This window comes from Gymnodraco acuticeps, unplaced genomic scaffold, assembly GCF_902827175.1.
Source record: "Gymnodraco acuticeps unplaced genomic scaffold, fGymAcu1.1, whole genome shotgun sequence".
Classification (NCBI taxonomy): Eukaryota; Metazoa; Chordata; class Actinopteri; order Perciformes; family Bathydraconidae; genus Gymnodraco; species Gymnodraco acuticeps.
Window position 1 is genome coordinate 240,941 of NW_022990636.1, and position 27,571 is coordinate 268,511.

The 27,571-nt window shown below is 47.0% G+C and overlaps 1 protein-coding gene across 1 annotated transcript in view; it reads right to left on the reverse strand.

The window, feature by feature from the left end:
* Positions 1-27,571, reverse strand: part of ttn.1 (titin, tandem duplicate 1) — a gene marked incomplete in the record, with an annotated part of 218,433 nt that overhangs the window by 169,407 nt on the left and 21,455 nt on the right. Inside the window, 24 exon segments of the mRNA XM_034229211.1 lie at positions 4,992-5,051; positions 5,203-5,253; positions 12,096-12,137; positions 12,218-12,268; positions 12,656-12,682; positions 12,762-12,839; positions 13,492-13,701; positions 14,057-14,324; positions 16,307-16,387; positions 16,749-16,932; positions 17,549-17,831; positions 20,940-21,056; positions 21,491-21,778; positions 22,385-22,675; positions 23,163-23,441; positions 23,677-23,955; positions 24,138-24,416; positions 24,690-24,968; positions 25,058-25,339; positions 25,418-25,696; positions 25,797-26,084; positions 26,176-26,454; positions 26,538-26,819; positions 26,906-27,184. Coding sequence (XP_034085102.1) covers positions 4,992-5,051; positions 5,203-5,253; positions 12,096-12,137; positions 12,218-12,268; positions 12,656-12,682; positions 12,762-12,839; positions 13,492-13,701; positions 14,057-14,324; positions 16,307-16,387; positions 16,749-16,932; positions 17,549-17,831; positions 20,940-21,056; positions 21,491-21,778; positions 22,385-22,675; positions 23,163-23,441; positions 23,677-23,955; positions 24,138-24,416; positions 24,690-24,968; positions 25,058-25,339; positions 25,418-25,696; positions 25,797-26,084; positions 26,176-26,454; positions 26,538-26,819; positions 26,906-27,184 — 4,836 coding nt within the window.

A 27,571-nucleotide genomic window follows, 5' to 3' on the forward strand; every position in this document is an offset into this window, starting at 1 on the left:
AGACGCTTTGGGAAAACAAGATGCCAAGGTCAAGACCAAGACAACAGTTGGTGGAAACATAAGCAGTGACAGGAACAGTTCACAACATGAAATACAGATGAAGAACACACACAGAAGAGGAAACAGACTCTTGATGAGCCAGCAGTTTCACACAGCATTTAGTGAGCGGACTACCTGCAGGAGGAGCAGCGGCTGCAGGAGGTGAAGACTTTGGTGCAGCTGGTTTCCTCTCCTCTGGGGGAGACGCTTTGGGAATACAACCAAGATTACGACCAAGAAAAAAAACATGGTCAATCAAGAAGACAACAACACAAACAGGGGAGAAGAGGAGAAGGGAAAGGGGTCAATAGACCAAGAGAGGTTCTTTAGTACGAACCATTGCAAAGTACTGACACAAAACACGCTAGAGACAACGAGGAAGGCTTACTGTGACCATTAGTGTAATATGTACCGTCAGTGGTATAATGTGTGTGTACATGTGAGGTTCTTTAAGAGGGTTGATCTTATGGCGATCACGAGCCTTCGCGGCTCTAATAAGAATACCTGTCTGAAGAGTTTGTTCTTTGCTCTTCTTTGCATTTTCATCATCTTCTCTTGGAGAGCTTCTTACTTCTTTGGCAGAATCCACCTCGGGGCTGAATACTGTTTGTGCCAGGGAAGCAGGCGTTTTAAAGACAAGAGCTTCTTCTTCAGGGAGAGGAGGTTCATTCTTCTGTGGTGGCACTTCAGGTGTTTCACTTGGAGCCACCTCAGGTTTAGTGACAGTCTTCTTCTGTGGTGGCACTTCAGGTGTTTTACTTGGAGCCACCTCAGGTTTAGTGACAGTCTTCTTCTGTGGTGGCACTTCAGGTGTTTCACTTGGAGCCACCTCAGGTTTAGTGACAGTCTTCTTCTGTGGTGGCACTTCAGGTGTTTTACTTGGAGCCACCTCAGGTTTAGTGACAGTCTTCTTCTGTGGTGGCACTTCAGGTGTTTTACTTGGAGCCACCTCAGGTTTAGTGACAGTCTTCTTCTGTGGTGGCACTTCAGGTGTTTTACTTGGAGCCACCTCAGGTTTAGTGACAGTCTTCTTCTGTGGTGGCACTTCAGGTGTTTCACTTGGAGCCACCTCAGGTTTAGTGACAGTCTTCTTCTGTGGTGGCACTTCAGGTGTTTTACTTGGAGCCACCTCAGGTTTAGTGACAGTCTTCTTCTGTGGTGGCACTTCAGGTGTTTTACTTGGAGCCACCTCAGGTTTAGTGACAGTCTTCTTCTGTGGTGGCACTTCAGGTGTTTTACTTGGAGCCACCTCAGGTTTAGTGACAGTCTTCTTCTGTGGTGGCACTTCAGGTGTTTCACTTGGAGCCACCTCAGGTTTAGTGATAGGTTTCTTGTATGGAGTCACTTCTTCAGGAGAAGCTTTGGGAAGTTTAGGAGAGGTCTTCTCTGTAGGCAAAACAGCTTCTTTTGGTGGTGAAATGTCTTTGTCAAGGTAGACTGTTCTCTCAGGCGGAGGGATACGAACTGGTGCAGGGCAGGACACTTCTGTACTTGCTGGTATGGATCCTGTTGCTGGATTCAGTTCTTCTTCAAAGGACTCGTCTGCAGACACAGGGGTCGGTTTTTCCAGAGGTACAACATCTTCTAGACAGGCACAGATTTCTTCCATCTTCCTAGTAATCATGACTTCCTTTTTGGGAGGAGAAGGAGGGGTTTGAGTTGGGACTTGGGGTGTGTCATGTTCAAGAGGAATAGTTATTTCTTTCACAGCTTTTTTCGAAACAGCGACTTCTTTAGGCTTCTTTGGGGCAGTGACTTCTTTAGATGTAGAAGAGGTTTTGGGTTTAACAAGATCCTCCATTTGCAGTTCTTCAATGTCTTCATAGTGTACCGGTACAACTACAACGTCAGCTTCCACAAGTGTTTTCTGTTGAGTTTTCTTGTAGGACGGTACCTCTTTTTGGGATGTGTATCCAGTGTCAGGAGGAATAACTTCTTGCTTCGTGGGACGAGTTACTTCAGGTGGAGTCGTGTTTTCTCTTCCTGATGGAAAATGTTCAGTCTTCTTTAGGGTAAGAGGGACAGACCTAGAAGACAATTCTTCTGTCTGGTTTAACACTTGGTCTTCTGGTTTTTCAACCTCATCTTCTGGCTCTTCGACTTGCTGACCCCGGTTGTGTCCTGAAGAAACCTTGTCCCTTTTCTGCTGTCTTATTTCTCGATTTTCTACCACCGACTCCCTCACCTCCACTGCCATCTCATACGTCCTGACTTCCTCTGTCAGAGAGATTCTATCTACTTGAAGCGTCCTCAGAGACGACTTCCTGCTGTCTTCAAACTCGTCTGTTGTTTCCTTAAGATCCCTCATCTGGGGAACTGTTATTTTTAAGATTTCACCCAAGATTGAAGATTTGCACCATGGAGCGGTGGCCAAGAGAAAGACACAAGACAAGAACCATCAAGACACAGAAACACAGACTTCAGTGTGACATGTATTCTGCTGCGATCCTAAGTGTAGTGAATGACTGCCTCTCTACGTCGACTAGTACTTCTCCAGAAGGAATAAACTAATCTAGATCCTGGAACAAATTAATACAATAAGTCAAACTACAAAACAGTGACGCACATTAGCTGGAGCTGTTGTTTCCTGTGGTATCTCCCTTTGTGTTGATAACTGATATGATGCAACATGTCGCCACACATGACAGAACACACATCAACTTTTAGCTAATGGATAAGAATAGTAATACATAAGAATACCAAGTTAGAAGACCAAGATGAAGAAGGATTAGTTAATAAGAGGTTCAGATTTGTCTACCTGGTTGCAGAGGCTTTGGAGCCGGAAGAGTTTGCTTTGGTGTTTCCAAGTCTTGTGGTGGTGGTTCAGAAACCATTTTGTGTGCCACTGGAGACCTTTGTGGTTCTTCTGGGACCTTCTTTGGTGCTTCAGGAACCTTCTTTGGTGCTTCAGGAACCTTCTTTGGTGCTTCAGGAACCTTCTTTGGTTCTTCTGGGACCTTCTTTGGTTCTTCTGGGACCTTCTTTGGTGCTTCAGGAACCTTCTTTGGTGCTTCAGGAACCTTCTTTGGTTCTTCTGGAACCTTCTTTGGTGCTTCAGGAACCTTCTTTGGTTCTTCTGGGACCTTCTTTGGTGCTTCAGGAACCTTCTTTGGTGCTTCAGGAACCTTCTTTGGTTCTTCTGGGACCTTCTTTGGTGCTTCAGGAACCTTCTTTGGTTCTTCTGGGACCTTCTTTGGTGCTTCTGGAACCTTCTTTGGTGCTTCAGGAACCTTATTTGGTTCTTCTGGGACCTTCTTTGGTTCTTCTGGAACTTTCTTTGGTGCTTCAGGAACCTTCTTTGGTGCTTCAGGAACTTTCTTTGGCACTTCAGGAACCTTCTTTGGTTCTTCTGGAACTTTCTTTGGTGCTTCAGGAACCTTCTTTGGTGCTTCAGGAACCCTCTGTGTTTCTTCCAGAACCTTCCCTGGTGTTTCTGGCTCCATTTTTCTTGGAGCTTCAGATGTCTTCAGCTCTGAGAGAACTTTGAATAACATTAATGCAAAAGATGATTAACTTATTAAGAGCATTTTAAAAGTGCCAGCATCACTCTAACGAGTGCTCAAAGATCTTCGAATAAGATATTTCGGAAAGATTACATTCCATTTAAAGCAGAACAGGAGAAACAGACTTGAACATGAGAAACAGCACAAACAGGAAACAGAAGAAGGACCAGTGAGGAACGTCTCGGTACCTTTGGTTGGAGCAGCTTCAGCCTTGGGGGAAGGAACCTTTGGTGCAGACGGCTGAACTACAAGCTCCTCTGGTCTGGGTTCTTCCCACACTTAAGAGAACATGATGTAAAGTTTAACCAACAGGTGAAGACCAAGGCTAGGTGAAAAAGAACATTCTGAACGAGTGAAGGACTCTAAAGATATCAGTACCTTTAGCAGGACCAGGTTCTGCTGATGGGGGGGGTAACCTTTGCTGCAAGAGGCTGAACTACAGCTGCTTCAGGCTTTGGACGTTCTGCGGCTTTAAAGAACATTATATATGTTCAATAACATACTGGTAACAAACAACATTACAGTCCACTCTAACGAGTGCTGCTACAGAAACACATCACAACACAAGTCAAAGAGTTCACAGACGGTCCCAGACCTTGGTTTGACATCAGAACATTAAGAGGTTTTCCTCCACATTTATCAGAAGATTATTGTAGAAACTAGCTGGAGCTTGTAGGCAAAACATTACAGCAAAGGTTCATCCAAACCTCCTGAAACCCAAACCCCAGATACATGAAATACATTTAAAGAGGTTACAGTGACCAACACTCAAGAACCAGGTTGAAGAGTTATACCTGCAGATCACAGCAACATGGAACCAACAACTAGAAACACTGGGTTAAAGAACGTCTTTATAGAACAGAAGAATACGTGTACTTTACCTCTGGCTTTAGGGGCTTCTTGAGGTGTCTTTGCTTCAGCCTTGGCTTCTTTAGTTTCAGTTTTCAGCTCTTTGGGTTCCTCCGCCCTTGGTCTGGGCTCGGGGGGAATGGTTTTTGGCTTGACTGAAGGTTTTGGTTGGTAAGGTTCCGGAGAGAGCTTTCTGGGAACCTTTTGTTCAGGTTCTTCAAGGTTAACAGAGAAATAGGTAAAGAAGAGGTGAAGAAAGAACGGATAACAGACAGAACATCAAGATACATTAATAACAGATGGACGAACGGACAGACGACGATGCTCTGAACGCATCTGAGGAAGATCAGCAGAGACTCTTGAACAACATGAAGCTTTACTGACAGCAACAAACAATCTTTGTAAATAAATATTTTTCATTCATTAATTTGTTTACATATTCCCGTTTGGTGTAAAGACAGTGAGCCGACAAAGACTCTAAGAGGACAGACAAATCAGATAAGATCAAATCAGATAAGATCAAATCAGATAAGATCAAATCAGATAAGATCAAATAAGATAAGATCAAATAAGATAGAATAAGATGGGTCTGGGTGTTACCTGCTGATTGGTCGGCGTCTCCTCGCATTGGCTCGTCCTTCGTCTTCCTCGCTTCAGATTCTTTAAAATATTATCACCATGTCAGATTTCTGATCAACGCTAACATCAAGAACTCATCAAGAGATTTAAATACAGACAGAACAACAAGAGGAGGTACATGAAAGACAAACAGGAAGTGGGTATAATTTAAGAGAATAAAAGCGGTATGTACCTCTGAAGGCAGCTGAAGATCTCTGATCCTCCGAACTGAAAACCTCAGACACTGAGGAGAAGAGAGGCAATGTTAACACACTGGGGGGGGGGGGGGGGGGGAGGGATAAGAGGGGGAAGAGGAAGAGAAGGAGGAAGAGGAGGAAGAGGAAGAAGGATAAGACTGCTCTACGGAAAGAGAGAAGCTTCTAGAAGCAGCAGGAAGCGTTTCAGGACAAACACCACGAGCGGCCTGATGTCTACAGCCTCTAGCAGTGAGACCGTTTCTAGCAGTGAGACAGGTGAAGAGGACATTACCTGAAGACACGTCTCCTGTCTCTGTCCACTCGCCTGTCTCTCCTACTGCCTGTCTCACTCCTGCAGGGAGGAAAACCAACTTAGAGACAGACAGGTGTATAAAGATGTGAGAAAGACAGGTAGAGACAGACAGGCGTGTAAAGAAGTCAGATAGACAGGTGTGTAAAGATGTGAGACAGACAGGTAGAGTATGTGGACGAATACAATTGGCAACAGACAGGCAGAGGACAAGAGGAGACATCTGCAGACAGACAGGTAATTAAACCTGTCAGACAGACAGGTAATTGAAGATGTCAGACGGACAGGTAGAGACAGACAGCTGCAGACAGACAGCTGCAGACAGACAGGTAATTGAAGATGTCAGACAGACAGGTAGAGACAGACAGCTGTCAGACAGACAGGTAATTGAAGCTGTCAGACAGACAGGTAATTAAAGCTGTCAGACAGACAGGTAATTGAAGATGTCAGACGGACAGGTAGAGACAGACAGCTGCAGACAGACAGGTAATTGAAGCTGTCAGACAGACAGGTAATTGAAGATGTCAGACGGACAGGTAATTGAAGCTGTCAGACAGAGAGGTAATTGAAGCTGTCAGACAGACAGGTAATTGAAGCTGTCAGACAGAGAGGTAATTGAAGCTGTCAGACAGACAGGTAATTTAAGCTGTCAGACAGACAGGTAATTGAAGATGTCAGACAGACAGGTAATTGAAGCTGTCAGACAGACAGGTAATTTAAGCTGTCAGACAGACAGGTAATTGAAGATGTCAGACGGACAGGTAGAGACAGACAGCTGCAGACAGACAGGTAATTGAAGCTGTCAGACAGACAGGTAGAGACAGACAGGTGCAGACAGACAGGTAATTGAAGATGTCAGACGGACAGGTAGAGACAGACAGGTGCAGACAGACAGGTAATTGAAGATGTCAGACGGACAGGTAGAGACAGACAGGTGCAGACAGACAGGTAATTGAAGCTGTCAGACAGACAGGTAGAGACAGACAGGTGCAGACAGACAGGTAATTGAAGATGTCAGACGGACAGGTAGAGACAGACAGGTGCAGACAGACAGGTAATTGAAGCTGTCAGACAGACAGGTAATTGAAGATGTCAGACGGACAGGTAGAGACAGACAGCTGCAGACAGACAGGTAATTGAAGCTGTCAGACAGACAGGTAGAGACAGACAGGTGCAGACAGACAGGTAATTGAAGCTGTCAGACAGACAGGTAGAGACAGACAGGTGCAGACAGACAGGTAATTGAAGATGTCAGACGGACAGGTAGAGACAGACAGGTGCAGACAGACAGGTAATTGAAGCTGTCAGACAGACAGGTAATTGAAGATGTCAGACGGACAGGTAGAGACAGACAGCTGCAGACAGACAGGTAATTGAAGCTGTCAGACAGACAGGTAGAGACAGACAGGTGCAGACAGACAGGTAATTGAAGATGTCAGACGGACAGGTAGAGACAGACAGGTGCAGACAGACAGGTAATTGAAGATGTCAGACGGACAGGTAGAGACAGACAGGTGCAGACAGACAGGTAATTGAAGCTGTCAGACAGACAGGTAGAGACAGACAGGTGCAGACAGACAGGTAATTGAAGCTGTCAGACAGACAGGTAATTGAAGCTGTCAGACGGACAGGTAGAGACAGACAGGTGCAGACAGACAGGTAATTGAAGATGTGAGACAGTTTTAGTGTGATAAAGTGTTGATACCTGTGGAGGAGAAGTGAACAGAGACGGTCTCTTCGACTCTTTCCACAGCTACACATTGAAGATAATCACAATCAATAATAATAATAAAGATAATAATAATATTTAAAGATAATTCAAGATGTGCAGTTTGTGCAGAAGAAGATCAACAGTCTTATTTTCCAGATGAAATCACAAACACCATACATTCAGACTTTAATCTAAATCAATGCTTAATTTATATGAAATTACATTTGTAATTTAAATGGATGAGATTAGGTCCATAAAATGTAATTGTTTAATGAATGTTAAGACTGAGGTCTGATATCAAGATGCAGTCTCCACTAATCCTGGATTCAAAACCAATTCAAATGGATTTTAATCTTATTAAAACTCGTTTAAAATTAAAGATCTTAATGTTGCAATTTACAGATTCAGGTTGTGCAGATAATCTTCTTCTGCGACAGGAAGGAATTATTACATTTCTGCAAACCGGTTCACACGATCGTTAACAAATATTATAGATTGTTAACGGGTTCACCTGGTTGTTAACGGGTTCACCTGGTTGTTAACGGGTTCACCTGGTTGTTAAAGGGTTCACTGGTTGTTAACGGGTTCACTGATTGTTAAAGGGTTCACCTGGTTGTTAACGGGTTCACCTGGTTGTTAACGGGTTCACCTGGTTGTTAACGGGTTCACCTGGTTATTAACGGGTTCACCTGGTTGTTAACGGGTTCACCTGGTTGTTAACGGGTTCACCTGGTTGTTAACGGGTTCACCTGGTTGTTAACGGGTTCACCTGGTTGTTAACGGGTTCACCTGGTTATTAACGGGTTCACCTGGTTGTTAACGGGTTCACCTGGTTGTTAACGGGTTCACCTGGTTGTTAACGGGTTCACCTGGTTATTAACGGGTTCACCTGGTTGTTAAAGAGTTCACATGGTTGTTAACAGGTTCACTGATTGTTAACGGGTTCACCTGGTTGTTAACGGGTTCGCCTGGTTGTTAACGGGTTCACCTGGTTGTTAACGGGTTCACCTGGTTGTTAAAGAGTTCACCTGGTTGTTAACAGGTTCACTGGTTGTTAACGGGTTCACCTGGTTATTAACGGGTTCACTGATTGTTAACGATTGTTAAAGCGTTCACCTGGTTGTTAAAGGGTTCACTGGTTGTTAACGATTGTTAAAGGGTTCACCTAATTGTTAACGGGTTCACCTAGTTGTTAACGGGTTCACTGATTGTTAACGATTGTTAAAGGGTTCACTTGGTTGTTAAAGGGTTCACTGGTTGTTAACGGGTTCACTGGTTGTTAAAGGGTTCACCTGGTTGTTAAAGGGTTCACTGATTGTTAAAGGGTTCACTGATTGTTAAAGGGTTCACTGATTGTTATAGGGTTCACCTGGTTCTTAAAGGGTTCACCTGGTTCTTAAAGGGTTCACCTGGTTGTTAAAGGGTTCACCTGGTTGTTAAAGGGTTCACTGATTGTTAAAGGGTTCACCTGGTTGTTAACGGGTTCACCTGGTTGTTAAAGGGTTCACTGATTGTTAAAGGGTTCACTGATTGTTAACGGGTTCACCTGGTTGTTAACGGGTTCACTGGTTGTTAAAGGGTTCACTGATTGTTAAAGGGTTCACTGATTGTTAAAGGGTTCACCTGGTTGTTAACGGGTTCACCTGGTTGTTAAAGGGTTCACTGATTGTTAAAGGGTTCACTGATTGTTTAACGGGTTCACCTGGTTGTTAACGGGTTCACCTGGTTGTTAAAGGGTTCACTGATTGTTAAAGGGTTCACCTGGTTCTTAAAGGGTTCACCTGGTTGTTAAAGGGTTCACTGATTGTTAAAGGGTTCACTGATTGTTAAAGGGTTCACCTGGTTATTAACGGGTTCACCTGGTTGTTAAAGGGTTCACTGATTGTTAAAGGGTTCACTGATTGTTAAAGGGTTCACCTGGTTGTTAACGGGTTCACCTGGTTGTTAAAGGGTTCACTGATTGTTAAAGGGTTCACTGATTGTTAACGGGTTCACCTGGTTGTTAACGGGTTCACTGATTGTTAAAGGGTTCACTGATTGTTAAAGGGTTCACTGATTGTTATAGGGTTCACCTGGTTCTTAAAGGGTTCACCTGGTTCTTAAAGGGTTCACCTGGTTGTTAAAGGGTTCACCTGGTTGTTAAAGGGTTCACTGATTGTTAAAGGGTTCACTGATTGTTAAAGGGTTCACCTGGTTGTTAACGGGTTCACCTGGTTGTTAAAGGGTTCACTGATTGTTAAAGGGTTCACTGATTGTTAAAGGGTTCACCTGGTTGTTAACGGGTTCACCTGGTTGTTAAAGGGTTCACTGATTGTTAACGGGTTCACCTGGTTGTTAACGGGTTCACTGATTGTTAAAGGGTTCACTGATTGTTAAAGGGTTCACTGATTGTTAACGGGTTCACCTGGTTGTTAAAGGGTTCACTGATTGTTAAAGGGTTCACTGATTGTTAACGGGTTCACCTGGTTGTTAACGGGTTCACTGATTGTTAAAGGGTTCACTGATTGTTAAAGGGTTCACTGATTGTTATAGGGTTCACCTGGTTCTTAAAGGGTTCACCTGGTTCTTAAAGGGTTCACCTGGTTGTTAAAGGGTTCACCTGGTTGTTAAAGGGTTCACTGATTGTTAAAGGGTTCACTGATTGTTAAAGGGTTCACCTGGTTGTTAACGGGTTCACCTGGTTGTTAAAGGGTTCACTGATTGTTAAAGGGTTCACTGATTGTTAAAGGGTTCACCTGGTTGTTAACGGGTTCACCTGGTTGTTAAAGGGTTCACTGATTGTTAACGGGTTCACCTGGTTGTTAACGGGTTCACTGATTGTTAAAGGGTTCACTGATTGTTAAAGGGTTCACTGATTGTTATAGGGTTCACCTGGTTCTTAAAGGGTTCACCTGGTTCTTAAAGGGTTCACCTGGTTGTTAAAGGGTTCACCTGGTTGTTAAAGGGTTCACTGATTGTTAAAGGGTTCACTGATTGTTAACGGGTTCACCTGGTTGTTAACGGGTTCACCTGGTTCTTAAAGGGTTCACCTGGTTCTTAAAGGGTTCACCTGGTTGTTAAAGGGTTCACTGATTGTTAAAGGGTTCACTGATTGTTAAAGGGTTCACTGGTTGTTAAAGGGTTCACCTGGTTGTTAACGGGTTCACTGATTGTTAAAGGGTTCACTGATTGTTAAAGGGTTCACTGATTGTTATAGGGTTCACCTGGTTCTTAAAGGGTTCACCTGGTTCTTAAAGGGTTCACCTGGTTGTTAAAGGGTTCACCTGGTTGTTAAAGGGTTCACTGATTGTTAAAGGGTTCACTGATTGTTAACGGGTTCACCTGGTTGTTAACGGGTTCACTGATTGTTAAAGGGTTCACTGATTGTTAACGGGTTCACCTGGTTGTTAACGGGTTCACTGATTGTTAAAGGGTTCACTGATTGTTAAAGGGTTCACTGATTGTTATAGGGTTCACCTGGTTCTTAAAGGGTTCACCTGGTTCTTAAAGGGTTCACCTGGTTCTTAAAGGGTTCACCTGGTTGTTAACGGGTTCACCTAGTTGTTAACGGGTTCACTGATTGTTAACGATTGTTAAAGGGTTCACCTGGTTGTTAAAGGGTTCACTGATTGTTAAAGGGTTCACTGATTGTTATAGGGTTCACCTGGTTCTTAAAGGGTTCACCTGGTTCTTAAAGGGTTCACCTGGTTGTTTAAAGGGTTCACCTGGTTGTTAAAGGGTTCACCTGGTTGTTAAAGGGTTCACCTGGTTGTTAAAGGGTTCACCTGGTTGTTAAAGGGTTCACTGATTGTTAAAGGGTTCACTGATTGTTAAAGGGTTCACTGATTGTTATAGGGTTCACCTGGTTCTTAAAGGGTTCACCTGGTTCTTAAAGGGTTCACCTGGTTGTTAAAGGGTTCACCTGGTTGTTAAAGGGTTCACCTGGTTGTTAAAGGGTTCACTGATTGTTAAAGGGTTCACTGATTGTTAAAGGGTTCACTGATTGTTATAGGGTTCACCTGGTTCTTAAAGGGTTCACCTGGTTCTTAAAGGGTTCACCTGGTTGTTAAAGGGTGTCACCTGGTTGTTAAAGGGTTCACTGATTGTTAAAGGGTTCACCTGGTTGTTAACGGGTTCACCTGGTTGTTTAAGGGTTCACTTGATGTAAAGTGTTCACTGATTGTTAACGGGTTCACCTGGTTGTTAACGGGTTCACCTGGTTGTTAAAGGGTTCACTGATTGTTAAAGGGTTCACCTGGTTCTTAAAGGGTTCACCTGGTTGTTAAAGGGTTCACTGATTGTTAAAGGGTTCACTGATTGTTAAAGGGTTCACCTGGTTGTTAACGGGTTCACCTGGTTGTTAAAGGGTTCACTGATTGTTAAAGGGTTCACTGATTGTTAAAGGGTTCACTGATTGTTATAGGGTTCACCTGGTTCTTAAAGGGTTCACCTGGTTCTTAAAGGGTTCACCTGGTTGTTAAAGGGTTCACCTGGTTGTTAAAGGGTTCACTGATTGTTAAAGGGTTCACCTGGTTGTTAACGGGTTCACCTGGTTGTTAAAGGGTTCACTGATTGTTAAAGGGTTCACTGATTGTTAACGGGTTCACCTGGTTGTTAACGGGTTCACTGATTGTTAAAGGGTTCACTGATTGTTAAAGGGTTCACTGATTGTTATAGGGTTCACCTGGTTCTTAAAGGGTTCACCTGGTTGTTAACGGGTGTTAAAGGGTTCACACGATGGATGGAGTTTGAGTTGATGATGGATGACAGTAATGATACAGAAGAATATTAACGAGGTCACGGTTATTCAGGAGGATGACGTTTAGGATGGAGTCTTCATAAACCGTTAGTACTCATGGTTAAATATTATAAATGAATATCTGCTGTACCTGTCACTGTCCGTTCTTCGTAGAGATAAGACTGAGAGGAATCTTAGGCAGAAGAAGATATTAATGAGAATATGTTTTTATATTGGTATATAAAGAGTTATAAGAGAGACAGGAAGTCTCACCTCTAACGAACAGACAGGCAGCGCCGGGGAACTGAAGGGAGTCGGGGACGTCTGCGGGTCGAACAGCACCGTTAATATTAACTCACAACATCTCCTTTAGTTAGATCTTTAGACTGTTTGAAGCCAAAGTCAAAGTCCACAGTTCCTCCCTTTCAAAATACCAGTTATTTGAACCAATCAGCTGATGTGCCTCGCTTTAATATATATATATTATATATTATTTTGCACTTTCACGTTAAATATTATTTAGACCAGATTGCAATACCCAAGTATTTGTGGATAGTCTTTATATCATAAGCGTATTCTGTTAAATAATACAAATAAATACAAACCCACCAAACGATAGAACATTTGAAGGCCTAAAGCGAGGACTGTCTCTTTCAGTTTGTAATTAAAGGGGAGGAAGTTTGACTGGCTGTATTTATTGAAAGTACTCACCCTGAGGGGCGCTGCCTAAGCCCACCTCTGCGGAGACAACATGAAGTTAGAGCGTTTCATTACTTAACTTCAATTCAAACTAAAGATAGCGTTTGTGTTTACGGACCTCGGCCCGACAGGAAGAGCTCGGCCGAGCTGCGAGCTTCACCCAGAGCGTCGACCCGAGCGATGACCGAGTACACGCCTACAGAGATAACACCATCATTTATTACCACATCTCTTTCTGCCATAACATCTCTCTTCACCACCAGCCTTTACTATAACATCTATGTCACCTTTAACCGTGCCTTAGAATTGCACTTTTAGCTGAAGCCATTATTTTATCGCTTTTCTTTGTTTGTGTGTTTTTTTATTATGTGTTAAATGTGAGGCACTTTGAATTGCCTGTGTCTTAAAATGTGCTATATAAATAAACTAACCTTGAACTGTAACCTCCACACAGTGACCACCAGGTCTTATGTGTTGGCACTTCCTGTGTCCAGTGTAATTGCTATAACCCCAGCTGTATCAACCTTTACTTGCCAAATAAACTGTTTTTAAGGTTTTATACCAACTGTTATTTAGTTATTAACAGTTTTTCCAGGCATGGAACTCACTATTTAGATTAGCAATATGTGGTTACCCACTAACAGAGGATGTGCAGTGTGGCTGTGGATGATCTCTAATTAAACTCCCTGTTTACAAAGCTGATAGCGCTAAACCTGAGGAATCGAGACATACGGGTTTGAACAGGAAGTGGAGGAAGGGCTTCATAAGGTGATTGAATAGAAACATTTGAATCTCTCAATATGAAATGAATCTATATTAATGGTCAGATTCTGCGGTTTAGGACAGACCTTCGTCCTCCGCTGTCACGTTGACGATGGTCATGAAGTGGCGGTGGCCGTCCGTCCTGAACTCGTACTTTGGGCTCTCGCTGAGCTCCCATGATCCTTTGTACCACGCCACGGAGGCGTGGTCGAAACCCAGCTCACACTCGAAGGTGGCGCGATGGCGCTCGCTCACTTCGATGCTCCGGATGCTTTTAGTGAACTGGATCTGTTCCCCTGAACCACCCGAGTCATAAGAGAGGGGTTTGATCATGAGACAGAGCCAGAGGGGGGTCGAGAGAAAAACTGAACACAAGCAAACACAGGATAACGAGGAACAAAGGCAAGAGGAAGAAGCTAAATGAAGCAGATTAAGAGGAACCAAGTCAAGCCAAATGCACACTGGATATAAAGGCAGAGGAACACACCCAGAATAAGGAGGACGAACAACTCAGGAACACATCCAAGATAAACAGGTACACACATGTGAAGAGGTCAGTGGGGGTTAGCTCGGCACGGCTCACCTGGTGGTAAGAAAACGCTACAGACAGGAAGGGGCCGGTCTCTCTGTGGACAGGAAGTGAGTGCGTACCTGTGACGGTGAGCTTGGCGTTGGAGATGTGCGGTCCACACACCACCCGGTAGTTGCCCTGGTCCTGGCCCGAGCACTTCTTGATCTTCAGGAAGTGGCGTTCGCCCTCGCTGCCAATGTCGTACCTGTCTCCGGCCTCCAGCTTCTGCGTGCCTTTGTACCAGGTGAGGCAGATCTCGGGGTAGTTGATGCGCAGGCGGCACTGGAAGGTGGCGCTCTGGCTCTCCGGAGCCGACTGGTCGCTGATATCCTCGAGGACCGACACCGGCTGGGAGGACAAATAACCCAATGAATCCACTTCCTTCTGAATCATTTAGAAGTTAGTTTAGGAATTCATTCTCACAACAGGCTGACTTCTTTTAAAGGGCTCCTATTATAGGCAGATATTATAGGTCTCAGATATAAGGACATGTCTCTGAAGTGTCCTGCTCCAAACCCCAAACAGGTCCTTGTAGCCCCCCCTCTCTTCCAGCTGTTACTAAGGACATGTCTCTGAAGTGTCCTGCTCCAAACCCCAAACAGGTCCTTGTAGCCCCCCCCCTCTCTTCCAGCTGTTACTAAGGACATGTCTCTGAAGTGTCCTGCTCCAAACCCCAAACAGGTCCTTGTAGCCCCCCCCCTCTCTTCCAGCTGTTACTAAGGACATGTCTCTGAAGTGTCCTGCTCCAAACCCCAAACAGATCCTTGTAGCCTCCCCCCTCTCTTCCAGCTGTTACTAAGGACATGTCTCTGAAGTGTCCTGCTCCACACCCCAAACAGATGTAGAGAAGACAACACTTAGTGAGTCTCCTGACACACCGGGGACACACCGTGGACACACGAGGGACACCGGGGACACACGGGGGACACAGCGTTGACACACGGGGACACACCGGGGACACATGGTGATGTAGAGAAGACATCACTTATTGAGTCTCCTGACACACCGGGGACACACCGGGGACACCGGGGACACACGGGGACACACCGGGGACACATGGTGATGTAGAGAAGACATCACTTATTGAGTCTCCTGACACACCGGGGACACACCGGGGACACACGGGGACACACCGGGGGCACACCGGGGGCACACCGGGGACACACCGGGGACACATGGTGATGTAGAGAAGACATCACTTATTGAGTCTCCTGACACACCGGGGACACACCAGGGACACACGGGGACACACCGGGGACACACGGGGGACACACGGGGACACACCGGGGACACATGGTGATGTAGAGAAGACATCACTTTGAGAGTCTCCTGACACACCGGGGACACACCGGGGACACACGGAGGACACACCGGGGACACATGGTGATGTAGAGAAGACATCACTTTGAGAGTCTCCTGACACACCGGGGACACACCGGGGACACACGGGGACACACGGGGACACACCGGGGCACACCGGGGACACATGGTGATGTAGAGAAGACATCACTTATTGAGTCTCCTGACACACCGGGGACACACCGGGGACACACGGGGGACACACCGGGGACACATGGTGATGTAGAGAAGACATCACTTTTTGAGTCTCCTGACACACCGGGGACACACCAGGGACACACGGGGACACACCGGGGACACACGGGGGACACACCGGGGACACATGGTGATGTAGAGAAGACATCACTTAGTGAGTCTCCTGACACACCGGGGACACACCAGGGACACACGGGGACACACCGGGGACACACCGGGGACACATGGTGATGTAGAGAAGACATCACTTAGTGAGTCTCCTGACACACCGGGGACACACCGGGGACACACCGGGGACACACCGGGGACACACGGGGACACACCGGGGACACATGGTGATGTAGAGAAGACATCACTTATTGAGTCTCCTGACACACCGGGGACACACCGGGGACACACGGGGACACACGGGGACACACCGGGGACACACCGGGGACACATGGTGATGTAGAGAAGACATCACTTATTGAGTCTCCTGACACACCGGGGACACACCGGGGACACACGGGGACACACGGGGACACACCGGGGACACACGGGGGACACACTGGGGACACATGGTGATGTAGAGAAGACATCACTTATTGAGTCTCCTGACACACCGGGGACACACGGGGACACACGGGGACACATGGGGACACACGGGGACACACCGGAGACACACGGTGATTCAGAGAAGACATCAGAAAGTGCATTTTGCATCATAGGAGACCTTTAAAGTAACTCATTTGCACAATTCTAATGATTGCATTTATATTAGGTTCTGCATGTTGTACCTCGGTGCTGACGCGTCCCTCCAGCTGCTGGATGAGGCGAGCCATGTCCTCTTCCTCCACCTGGCCTCCATGCTCCACTTCCTGCAGAGATACAGAGACAACATGTCCTCATTCTCCACTCTGATAGCTACTTTAAAAAGGGAAGCAAACGTCGTCTTTCTCTGACAGTACGATAACCACAACACCAAGTCAATTCCTCATATGTGTTAACCTACCTGGTAATAAACCTGATTCTGATACATATGGAGACACAGCATGTTAACTTAACCTAACATTAGCTGAGCATAAAGACTGTAGTGGGGTAGAAACAGCTAGCCTCGCTGTGTCTCTGCGCGGCTGCTTTAGGGATGGTGTATTCCCGCGTTGGACCCTGAAGGCAGCATCTACCTGGTCCAATAGCAGACCAGGGGACAGGAAGTGAAATAAAGACCATTTTCTTTACCACTTTCCCGCTCTCCATCTCCTTCTCCCTCTTCAGGAACTCGATGGCCTGCAGGATGGCACGGTAGTCGTGGATGCCGTGCTCCTGCAGGATCTTCTCGTAGTCTTTGGGGTTGTGTTCTCTCAGCAGGTCCACGATGTTGAAGTCTCCTTCCTTCTTGGGACTCTTCTGCTTCGAGGGAGTCCTGGAAAACATCAAGAACACAATGAGACGTGAGAAATCTCAGATCCTCTGCTAGTAAAGGGGACGGAGTTCTGTCAATGAATCTTCCTCAATGTCAACTTCTCATTTATCCTCAAAGACCATATCAAGAAACTCTTGTTTACTCAATTGGAGTACAACCAACAAAGTCAGAGGGAACTTCGCTAGAAATACGTCTCACACCGTGGTCTACGGTGCAAAACCTCTCCAGCTGTGTAATAATGGTGATTCAAATTCAACACATAATGCAGTTTATGGCTTGATTCTGAACTCACATTCACATAATGTCGTTCACCAACACTATTTATTTATTCATGTGAGAATGAAACTAGCTTGCACTATTGCTTTGTGTTTGCTTTGTTCTATTGTTTTATCTGTTGTGTTAGTTTGATGTCCTCTATATATTCATGTTGCTCTGTTGGAGGAGCCTGTACCTACAGTGTTGCTGCTGAGCACATGATGAGAAAGACTTGAAATAGCTTTATAACTTGTAACTATATTTAGGTTGTTTCTCAAACCAATGTGTTGGCTCTTAGTGTAACGTACTACAGCCTCTGCAGTGTGTTTGTCTGTATTTCTCATACAGCATGTTTCCGTACTTCTTCAGCCGGGTCCGGATGTCTCCCAGTCCCGCCGCCTCCTCCTTCTTGCTGACCTCCAGGTCGGCGCTGCTCTCGATCTCTCCGTGTTTGTTGGTGGCGACGCAGCGGTACTGACCCGAGTCCGACTTGGTCACCTCTCTGATCTCCATCTTGGCGTCCTGGCCCTTCTGCTCGATGGAGATGCGACCACCGGGGGTGATCTGCCTCCACTTGCCCTTCATCCACTTCACGCTGGGGATCGGGTCTCCGCTGATCTTAGCGATGAAGGTGGCGGTGCCCTCTGCAGAGGAAACACGAAGAACATGAAGGGGCGTACACTTCCTCCTGACCGACACTTCCTCCTGACCCCTCCTGACCGACACTTTCTCCTGACCGACACTTCCTCCTGACCGACACTACCTCCGGACCGACACTTCCTCCTGACCGACACTACCTCCTGACCGACACTCCCTCCTGACCGACACTTTCTCCTGACCGACACTTCCTCCTGACCGACACTACCTCCTGACCGACACTTCCTCCTGACCGACACTACATCCTGACCGACACTCCCTCCTGACCGGCACTTCCTCCTGACCGACACTACCTCCTGACCGGCACTTCCTCCTGACCGACACTTCCTCCTGACCCCTCCTGACCGACACTTCCTCCTGACCCCTCCTGACCGACACTTCCCTCCTGACCGACACTACCTCCTGACCGACACTTCCTCCTGACCGGCACTTCCTCCTGACCGACACTACCTCCTGACCGACACTACCTCCTGACCGACACTTCCTCCTGACCGACACTTCCTCCTGACCGACACTTCCTCCTGACCGACACTACCTCCTGACCGACACTTCCTCCTGACCCGACACTTTCTCCTGACCGGCACTTCCTCCTGACCGACACTACCTCCTGACCGACACTTCCTCCTGACCGACACTACCTCCTGACTGACACTACCTCCTGACCGACACTTCCTCCTGACTGGCACTTCCTCCTGACCGGCACTTCCTCCTGACCGACACTTCCTCCTGACCGACACTTCCTCCTGACCGACACTTCCTCCTGACCGGCACTTCCTCCTGACCGGCACTTCCTCCTGACCGACACTCCCTCCTGACCGACACTTCCTCCTGACCGACACTTCCTCCTGACAGACACTAACTCCTGACCGACACTTCCTCCTGACCGACACTACCTCCTGACTGACACTACCTCCTGACCGACACTCCCTCCTGACCGACACTACCTCCTAAAGCAAACCGATATTGTTCTAAACTGTATTAAAGTAAACAGGTATTATCTTGAACTGTATTGAAGTGAACATGTATTATTTGGGACTGTTTTAAAGTAATCCTATATATATAAACCTTCTTACCTACACTCCATGAGCCAGATACCCTGACACACACACATACACCTCCTGTCTCCAGCACACACACATAAACTCCTTGACCAGGTATCACCAACACACACACATACACCTCCGCTCATCAGCACACACACACACATACACTTCCCCTCACTAGCACACACACATGTTCTTTTTCAAGGTTCTTTCTGGGGCCAATATAATCCCAAGCACCAATATATCTGTGTACAATGTTTGATACCAATATATCTGTGTACAATGTTTGATTGTTTGGGAAAGAATAGTTTGTGTGAAACCTTCCGTGGGAAATTAAAGGAGTGGAGTCCGGTGGAAGATAAGAAGTGACTCTCCGCCCCAAATATGTCCATATATACTGTTGTTTCTTCATGCAAAATGCTCCCTGTTTCTGACTGGCTGGTCCCGTTATCTGTATCGCACGGCAGTAGAGCGGGGAACCTGGAGTGCTCTGTTTCAGGGCACTCTGTATTTCGTATTGTGTTTTTTACTGTATTACAATCAGATTATTGTTATAACTTTTATGCCGGTGTTTTGAACTCCTTTTATTAAATCTGACCAGGCTCATCTAAAGGACGGCGCGGAGCAGAGGTGGGCTTTAAGCCACCACTATTTTGTTTGCTCCTACACTCCTGACCGACACTACCTCCTGACCGACACTTCCTCCTGACCGACACTTCCTCCTGACCGGCACTTCCTCCTGACCGGCACTTCCTCCTGACCGACACTACCTCCTGACCGACACTTCCTCCTGACCGGCACTACCTCCTGACCGGCACTTCCTCCTGACCGACACTACCTCCTGACCGACACTTCCTCCTGACCGACACTTCCTCCTGACCCGACACTTCCTCCTGACCGGCACTTCCTCCTGACCGACACTTCCTCCTGACCGACACTACCTCCTGACCGACACTTCCTCCTGACCGACACTTCCTCCTGACAGACACTAACTCCTGACCGACACTTCCTCCTGACCGACACTACCTCCTGACTGACACTACCTCCTGACCGACACTCCCTCCTGACCGACACTACCTCCTAAAGCAAACCGATATTGTTCTAAACTGTATTAAAGTAAACAGGTATTATCTTAAACTGTATTGAAGTGAACATGTATTATTTGGGACTGTTTTAAAGTAATCCTATATATATAAACCTTCTTACCTACACTCCATGAGCCAGATACCCTGACACACACACATACACCTCCTGTCTCCAGCACACACACATAAACTCCTTGACCCAGATATCACCAACACACACACATACACCTCCTGTCTCCAGCACACACACATACACTCCTTGACCAGGTATCACCAACACACACACATACACCTCCGCTCATCAGCACACACACACACACACACACACATACACTTCCCCTCACTAGCACACACACATGTTCTTTTTCAAGGTTCTGGTGGGTGGGTGGGTAGGTGGGTAGAGAGAGAGAGAGAGGTCAGTCAGTCGGTGGGTAGGTAGGTAGGTGGGTAGGTAGGTAGGTGGGTAAGTAGGTGAGTAGGTAGGTGGGTAGGTAGGTGGGTAGGTAGGTGAATAGGTAGGTGGGTAGGTAGGTGAATAGGTAGGTGGGTAGGTAGGTAGGTGGGTAGGTAGGTAGGTAGGTGGGTAGGTGGGTGGGTAGGTAGGTGGGTAGGTAGGTGAGTAGGTAGGTAGGTAAGTGGGTAGGTAGGTGAGTAGGTAGGTGGGTAGAGAGAGAGAGAGAGAGAGGTCAGTCAGTCGGTAGGTAGGTGGGTGGGTAGGTAGGTGGGTAGGTAGGTGGGTAGGTAGGTGGGGTAGAGAGAGAGAGAGAGAGAGAGAGAGAGAGAGGTCAGTCAGTCGGTAGGTAGGTGGGTAGGTGGGTATGTAGGTAGGTAGGTGGGTAGGTAGGTAGGTAGGTGAGTAGGTAGGTGGGTAGGTAGGTGGGTAGTTAGGTGGGTAGGTAGGTGGGTAGGTAGGTACTCAAGCTATGTAGCAGTGAGTTCTCTGTTTCACAAACTGCATCCCACTTACTCTCAGTGGCAGAAACCGTCTGCAGTTCCTCGATGAAGAACAGGTTGTCCAGCCTCTTGACGGGGGCGGCTGCAGCCGGGGCAGCGGCCTCCGGGGGGGAAACCTTCACTCCTGAGTCTGAAGAGAAATCATGACCAGGTGAGTCCGGCATAAAGAAGCCCAGCCTCAAACACCAGCAGCAGTGAAGGAGGGGGACTCGTTATCGAGTACTTTGGTTGTAAGTTATAACCATAAACCTTAAACCCACAATATTTAAAATTGTGTGTTTTGGAGGTAAACAAACAGTAACATATTTCACTTTTTGAACATATTGTAAACTTTGCAAGGCTTTTATCAGAAAGTTGAAGGAACAATAAGCTTATCCGCAGATGTAATTTCAGTAAATTACATGGTAAAACACAAGGATTCAATTTATTATTCCTATTCTATATTATCTTAGCTAAATGATCCCAAAGCACCGAAACACATGCTCCTGGTTAATCATATAAGGTATCCAGGCCGGGGAAAAAACAGCCAAACTGAGAAGGTTTGTTAGATAATGAAAAGCCTACCTCTCAAGGTGACCTTGGACTTGCAGAAGTTGCTGCCGGTGGCGTTGGAAGCCTTGCAGAGGTAATCCCCAGCCTCGCTCTTTGAGGCCAGGCTGACCTCCAGACAGGCCGACCCGCCAACAAACGTGATGCGAGTGTTCCCGCTGGACTTCAGCTCCCTCCTGTCCTTCATCCACTGGATGTTCAGAGGAGGGGAGCCGGTCACATGACACTTCAGGCTCAGCTTCTCGCCCTCGTTCACCGTCACCGGCTCCAGAGGAACATCGAACTTCGGAGCCTGGCCAGTTTCTGGAGGAGAAGCGTGGAAGAAGGGTTTAAAAGTGGAACTGGACGGGCACCTCCTGCAGACCTAAAAGTCTTTGTGTTTCAGTCTTCATTGACCTAAATCTGAAATGAACCCAACTACACAGCCGTCAGAAAGACACTCCAGCTGCTGATACGCAGCAAGATGGGAGTTTGGTTCACAGGCTGAAGAACTGTGTCCTGGATTAAACGTTCATTTGAACCAGCAACCAAGCTAGTATCTTCCTCCACATTTCCCAGTGCTTGATTACAAAAATACATTCTTTGCATCCATACAAGTTATCTTCTCTGCACAAAACATATTTGTGAGAATATTTACAGTGGCCAAAGAACAGAACATGGATCCTTCAGTGTCCTCTTATATAACTGTGCAACTTCCTGGAGTACTAATGCTAACACAATCATCCGCTGCTGTTGGTCGGCTGACCACAGATGCAGCTTGTGTTATCTGACTGTTCTCACCTCCTGCAAACATGAAGATCTATTCATGGTAGAAATGTTGGGTTTTACCTGGAGATGATTGCCCTTTCAGAGGAACACACTACAGCAGTAGATCATCAGTAGACTATAGAGATGAATGAACCGATATACCTGTGATGTTCAGAGTCACCCGACAGGAAGCTTTGCCGGCCTCGTTGGACGCTTCGCAGGAGTACACGCCGCCGTCAGAGCTGCTGGAGTCTCTGACGGACAGCACGGCCACGTTGTTCTCTAAGCTCATGGCGTATTTGTCGGAGCCGTAGATCTGGTTGCTGTCCTTGTACCAGGTGATGCTCAGCGGCTGCGAGCCGGACACCCGAGCCTCCATCTTCACCATCTTACCCACAGAATCCATCATGGACTCCGAGGGCCTCTTGGTGAAGTTGGGAGGGACTTTGCGCTCTGTTATCGGGGAGAGGGGAGAGAAAGTCATGCCATGTTTTGACAGTGGGAAGGGGTTTTGAAATTCAGATCATCATCACGAGGCCACCGGGCCTTCACAGAGCATCTGGGAAAACAGAGAGCCACTTAGGACGACATACAAACAACCTGCAACATACAAGCGAGCAAATAAAGAAAAACACAAAGACTAAAAAATCCCTTTTTAGAGCAAGCCAATATTCAGATGATCCATCCACAACAATGTGGAACACACGCTCTGACGGACCTTTAAAACCTTAAGTATAATCTTTATCTGTTCAAACCAACAACCACAAGTTAACCATGAACACACCAACAGAATAACCCAGGATTTGAGATGTCATCAAATTCCCTTCGTGTTACCAACGGAGACAAGACCACAGGAGACAAGACCACAGGAAACGAGAACTACACCGAACGTTAGGGTTAGTGACGGGAACCACACAGGGGGACGTTTGTACAGCGTTACCTATTTTAACGTTAGCGTGACAGGTGTCACTGCCTTCGGCATTGGAAATTTCGCACGTGTATTTCCCGGCCGAGGCAGCCCTGTCGCCGTTGAGGACCTCCAGAGTGCAGGTGGAGGCGGTGATTTTGACATTGTAGAGGTAAGAAGCCCAGATCAGCTTGTCATCCTTCTTCCACGTCACGTAGACCCTCTGGCTGCCGGAGTACGAGCACTGCAGCTTCAGAGGCTTATCCAGCTGGTGGCTCACGTCCGCCAGCTTCTTCACAAAGCGTACGGGCTCTGAGAGAAGCAATGTGGAGGTCAGTCACAGAAACCACTGAGGTCGAACATGCGTAGGACACGCTATGAGTCTGGAAGTATCCGAAGGACTCCGTGGATGTTCTCATGCGTAGAAAGAGAGGCTGGGACGTTTACCTGTACGTAAAGCAATACAGCGCGCAGGCATATGTGAGTGGTTACCTGGAGGTGTTATTAACTTCATGCATTAACTGCAAGCAGGATGCGTTAGCGTTACCTAGTTTGACATCGGCGTGGCAGACGTCGGTTCCCGCAGCGTTAGACAGTTCACACGTGTATTTTCCTACGGCTTCTTCGCGGTCGCTGTTGAGGACCTCCAGGACGCAGGAATCGTTGGTGGTCTTAACGTTGTACTTGTATGAAGCCCAGATGAGTTTACCGTCTTTCTTCCAGGTGACGCTCATCCTCTGGCTCCCGGTGTACGTACACCTGAGGCTCAGAGGTTCACCGAGTCTGAGAAGAGTGTCTTCCAGCTTTGTTTGGAAGCACGGCGGCTCTGAGAGGAGTAATGGTTGGGTTAGTTGCATGAAGCCTACAGTATGTTATGCTAGCAGGCAGATGGTGGTCTACACTTTATCTAACCCTACTTAAAGACCACACACCGCTGTAATGCTCTATACAACAGGCGGACACAGTTAATGGATAAAGCAGGTGGTGTGTTAAGAGTTGTGACTTTACCTAGGGTGACACGTGCGTGGCAGACGTCTGTTCCCGCTTTGTTGGACATTTCGCAAGTGTAAGTCCCAGCTGCCTCTGGGCGGTCGCTGTTGAGGACATCCAGGAAGCAAACTGAATCAGTCGTCCTAACGTTATACTGATAAGACGCCCAGATCATCTTGCCGTCCTTCTTCCAGGTGACGTAGACCCTCTGACTGCCGGCGTAGGTGCACGCCAGAGTCAGAGGCTTACCAACCATGAAAGTAGTGTCTTCCAGTTTCTTGATAAAGCGCACCGGTTCTGGGAGAAGCAAGGCGTGGGTTAGACAGGTGCCAGTGGTTATGCTGCCATGCATTTACTTCAAAGGCTGATTATGCTTTATGGGTCACATGTACCAACAGTCAGAGAACTACTCAAAGAAATGTGTATTTACCCAACAGTTTATAACCAGAGAAAACATTATAATATATAAGGTAGGAAAACTACAAGTGAGAGCATCCATTAACACTCTCTCTGAACAAGACCACGCAGAATTGATTTAAATAAAAAAAGAAGTATGTAAACAAGCATCACCTGTCACTGTCAGGATACAGCTGGCGGAGGCCGATCCGATCCGGTTGTCTGCCGTGCAGACGTATTCACCGTGATCGAACTTGGTGGTTTTGGTCAGTTTCAAAGTGGCAACACCTTTAGAGAACTCCATGGAGCAGGTGTCAGATTTGCGGAGCTTTCCGCCGGCTCTAAACCAAGCTAGGGAGATGTCGGGAGTTCCTAAAATACTGCATTTCAAGGTTACTGCTTCGCCCAGACATACCTCCACTGGCTCCATCTTTTCAACAAAGTACGGTCGTTCTGAAGCAGAAGATGGTGGTTTATGAACACATGAAAGAATGAATTATTGACTGAATGAATAAACCCTTCATGCTGCTTAATAATTGTACCTAGAATTGAAATCTGTGCTTCGCATCTGTCACTTCCGACTCCGTTGTCTACTTCACAAGAGTATCTACCGGTGGCCTCCACCCTGTCTGCGTTAAGGACCTCCAGGATGCAGGAGGAGTCTGTGGTGGTCACATTGTACTGGTACGAGGCCCAGATGAGTTTACCATCCTTCTTCCAGGTCACGTTGGTTCTGGGAGTGCCTGCAAATGTGACCTCGAGCAACAGAGGCTTCCCCTTCTCAGAGGAAACGTCCCTCAGTTTCTTCACAAAGTGCACCGGTTCTGAGAGAGGTAATTTCATCGTCAGTAACACGAAGCTCATTCAGAAGAAGAAGTTAAACAAGGACAATGCTAACAAACCTTTCACAAACAGGTTCACAGGGCAGCTCTCCTTCCCTGCGTTGTTAATGATCTGGCAGGTGTACTCTCCTGCGTGGGACTTCTCCACCTTTTGGAGCACCAAAGAGGCGACCCCATCCTTCAGGGCCACCTCGCAGCCCCGGCCATGCTGCATCTCCTTGGCTCCCCTGAACCATTTCACCTTCAGGAGGGCGCTACCTTTCACTTTAGCCGAGAAAGACACGGTTTTGCCGGGCAGCGTTTCCTTTGCTTCTGGCTTTTCCACAAAGGATGGAGGTTCTGGGTTTCAAATAAAGAAGATGAGTTGTAAGAGATTTAATCACCATCTTTAACGCGTCCATGTTGGGGAATTTACTCGACTCTATTCATGCCTACTGACCTGTCACATTCATGGAAGCACTGGTCTCACTGGCCCCTGCAGCATTTACAGCTTTACAGGTGTACTTGCCAGAGTCGGACATGCAGATTGTCGGGATTCTCAGTTTGCAGGTATTATCGGTGCAGCTAATGTCGTAGTTCGGCCCGCTCTTGACCTCCTGGCCGTTGTGGAACCAGGAAGTGGTTAAAGGAGCAGAGCCAGTGACCTTACAGTCCATCTCGCCCGGCTTACCAACAACAAGCTGGGTGTCTCTCAGCTTCCTGATGAAGCTCGGTGGAATCAACTTATCTATTGTCAAAAAAACAACCAGTTATGAATCAATTCGGAGCTAACTTTTGATAAAAAAAGTTCAAAATGTAAATCTAGAAACCTGACAAACCTGACACAGAGAGTTTAGTTTTGCAAGATGCGGTACCAACGTTGTTGGTGATCTCTAGCTTGTACTCTCCGGCGTCTGCTTTGTCAGCAGAGCGGATCTTCAGGACGGCCACCTTCTTTGTGAAGGACGTCTGGTACTTGGCGCCAGTAGACAGCACTTTGCTATCTTTGAACCACTTAACGTTCAGCTCTGGAGAGCCAGATACTCTGACCTCAAGAGAGACGTTCTCTCCTGACTTCACGTTCAGGGACTCTGGGCTATCCACAATAGCGGCGGGTTCTAAAAATCAGGGAAGAAGTTATTAATCTAAACAAATCCTGACCTGGCAGTTATGTACTAAAGTCTAAAGGAGGTCTACCAACCTAGAACCGTCACTTGGGAGACGGACTCCACAACGCCAGACTCGCTGCTCAGCCGGCAGGTGTATTTGCCAGCGGTGGTGGAGTCAGCTTTAGGCACCACAAGGGTGACCACATTATTCTCAAAGGTGATCTTCCTGTTGTCCCCGTCTCTGAGGATGTGATCCTTGTCCTGCACCCAGGACACGGTCACGGCCTCACAGCCTCTCACCGTGGCGCTCAGAGTCAGCTGATGGCCGACGCTCACCGTCTGGTCCACCAGCTTCTTCACAAACGTTGGTTTTTCTGAGTATTGATGGAGAGATTGAAGGTGAGGGGAGCTAATCACTAAGACTAGATGCTAATGAAACGACCTTTGACTGTGTACTGACCTCTCAGGCTAACGGTAGTGTGACAGGTTGCACTTTCTACATTGTTGGACACTCTGCACTCGTAGAGGCCGGCGTCCTCCTGCTCCAGCTTCATAATGTGGAGCGTGGCCGAGCTGCCTTCACTGACCATCTTATACTTCCTGCTCTCCTTCAATGGCCGCTTCTCTTTGTACCAGTGAACCACGAAAGGCGGAGTGCCGTACACCTCACAGTGCAGGCTGGCCTCTTTCCCTTTAACGCCCTCTACGGGACTGGGAGTTTTGATAAAGGACGGGGACTCTGGAAGATATATCAGAGATATATTAATAACCTACAGACTGGTTCAGGGTCATGCTCATATGCAGTCCATGCGAGGGAAACCATCCAGACGTCAACAAGAAGTTCATTAGTGAAGAAATCAGGAGTTAAAGCTGGAGCGCAGGACAAACACAAATATACGTTCATTTTGAGGAAAACAGGTTCAGGTGCTGGTGAACCTCGCCACATCTTCCTCAAGTCATAACGAGCATCCCATCTTCTGAACGCCAAGTGTTCTACTGATCTGAACATCCCCTGTGTTCTCCAATATGGTAATTACTCTCAGTACCAGAGGGGGGAGACAAACACACTGCACTCCAGCTTTGAGATGGAAAAACACAAGTCTTCTGGAGGTCATTCCACACATAG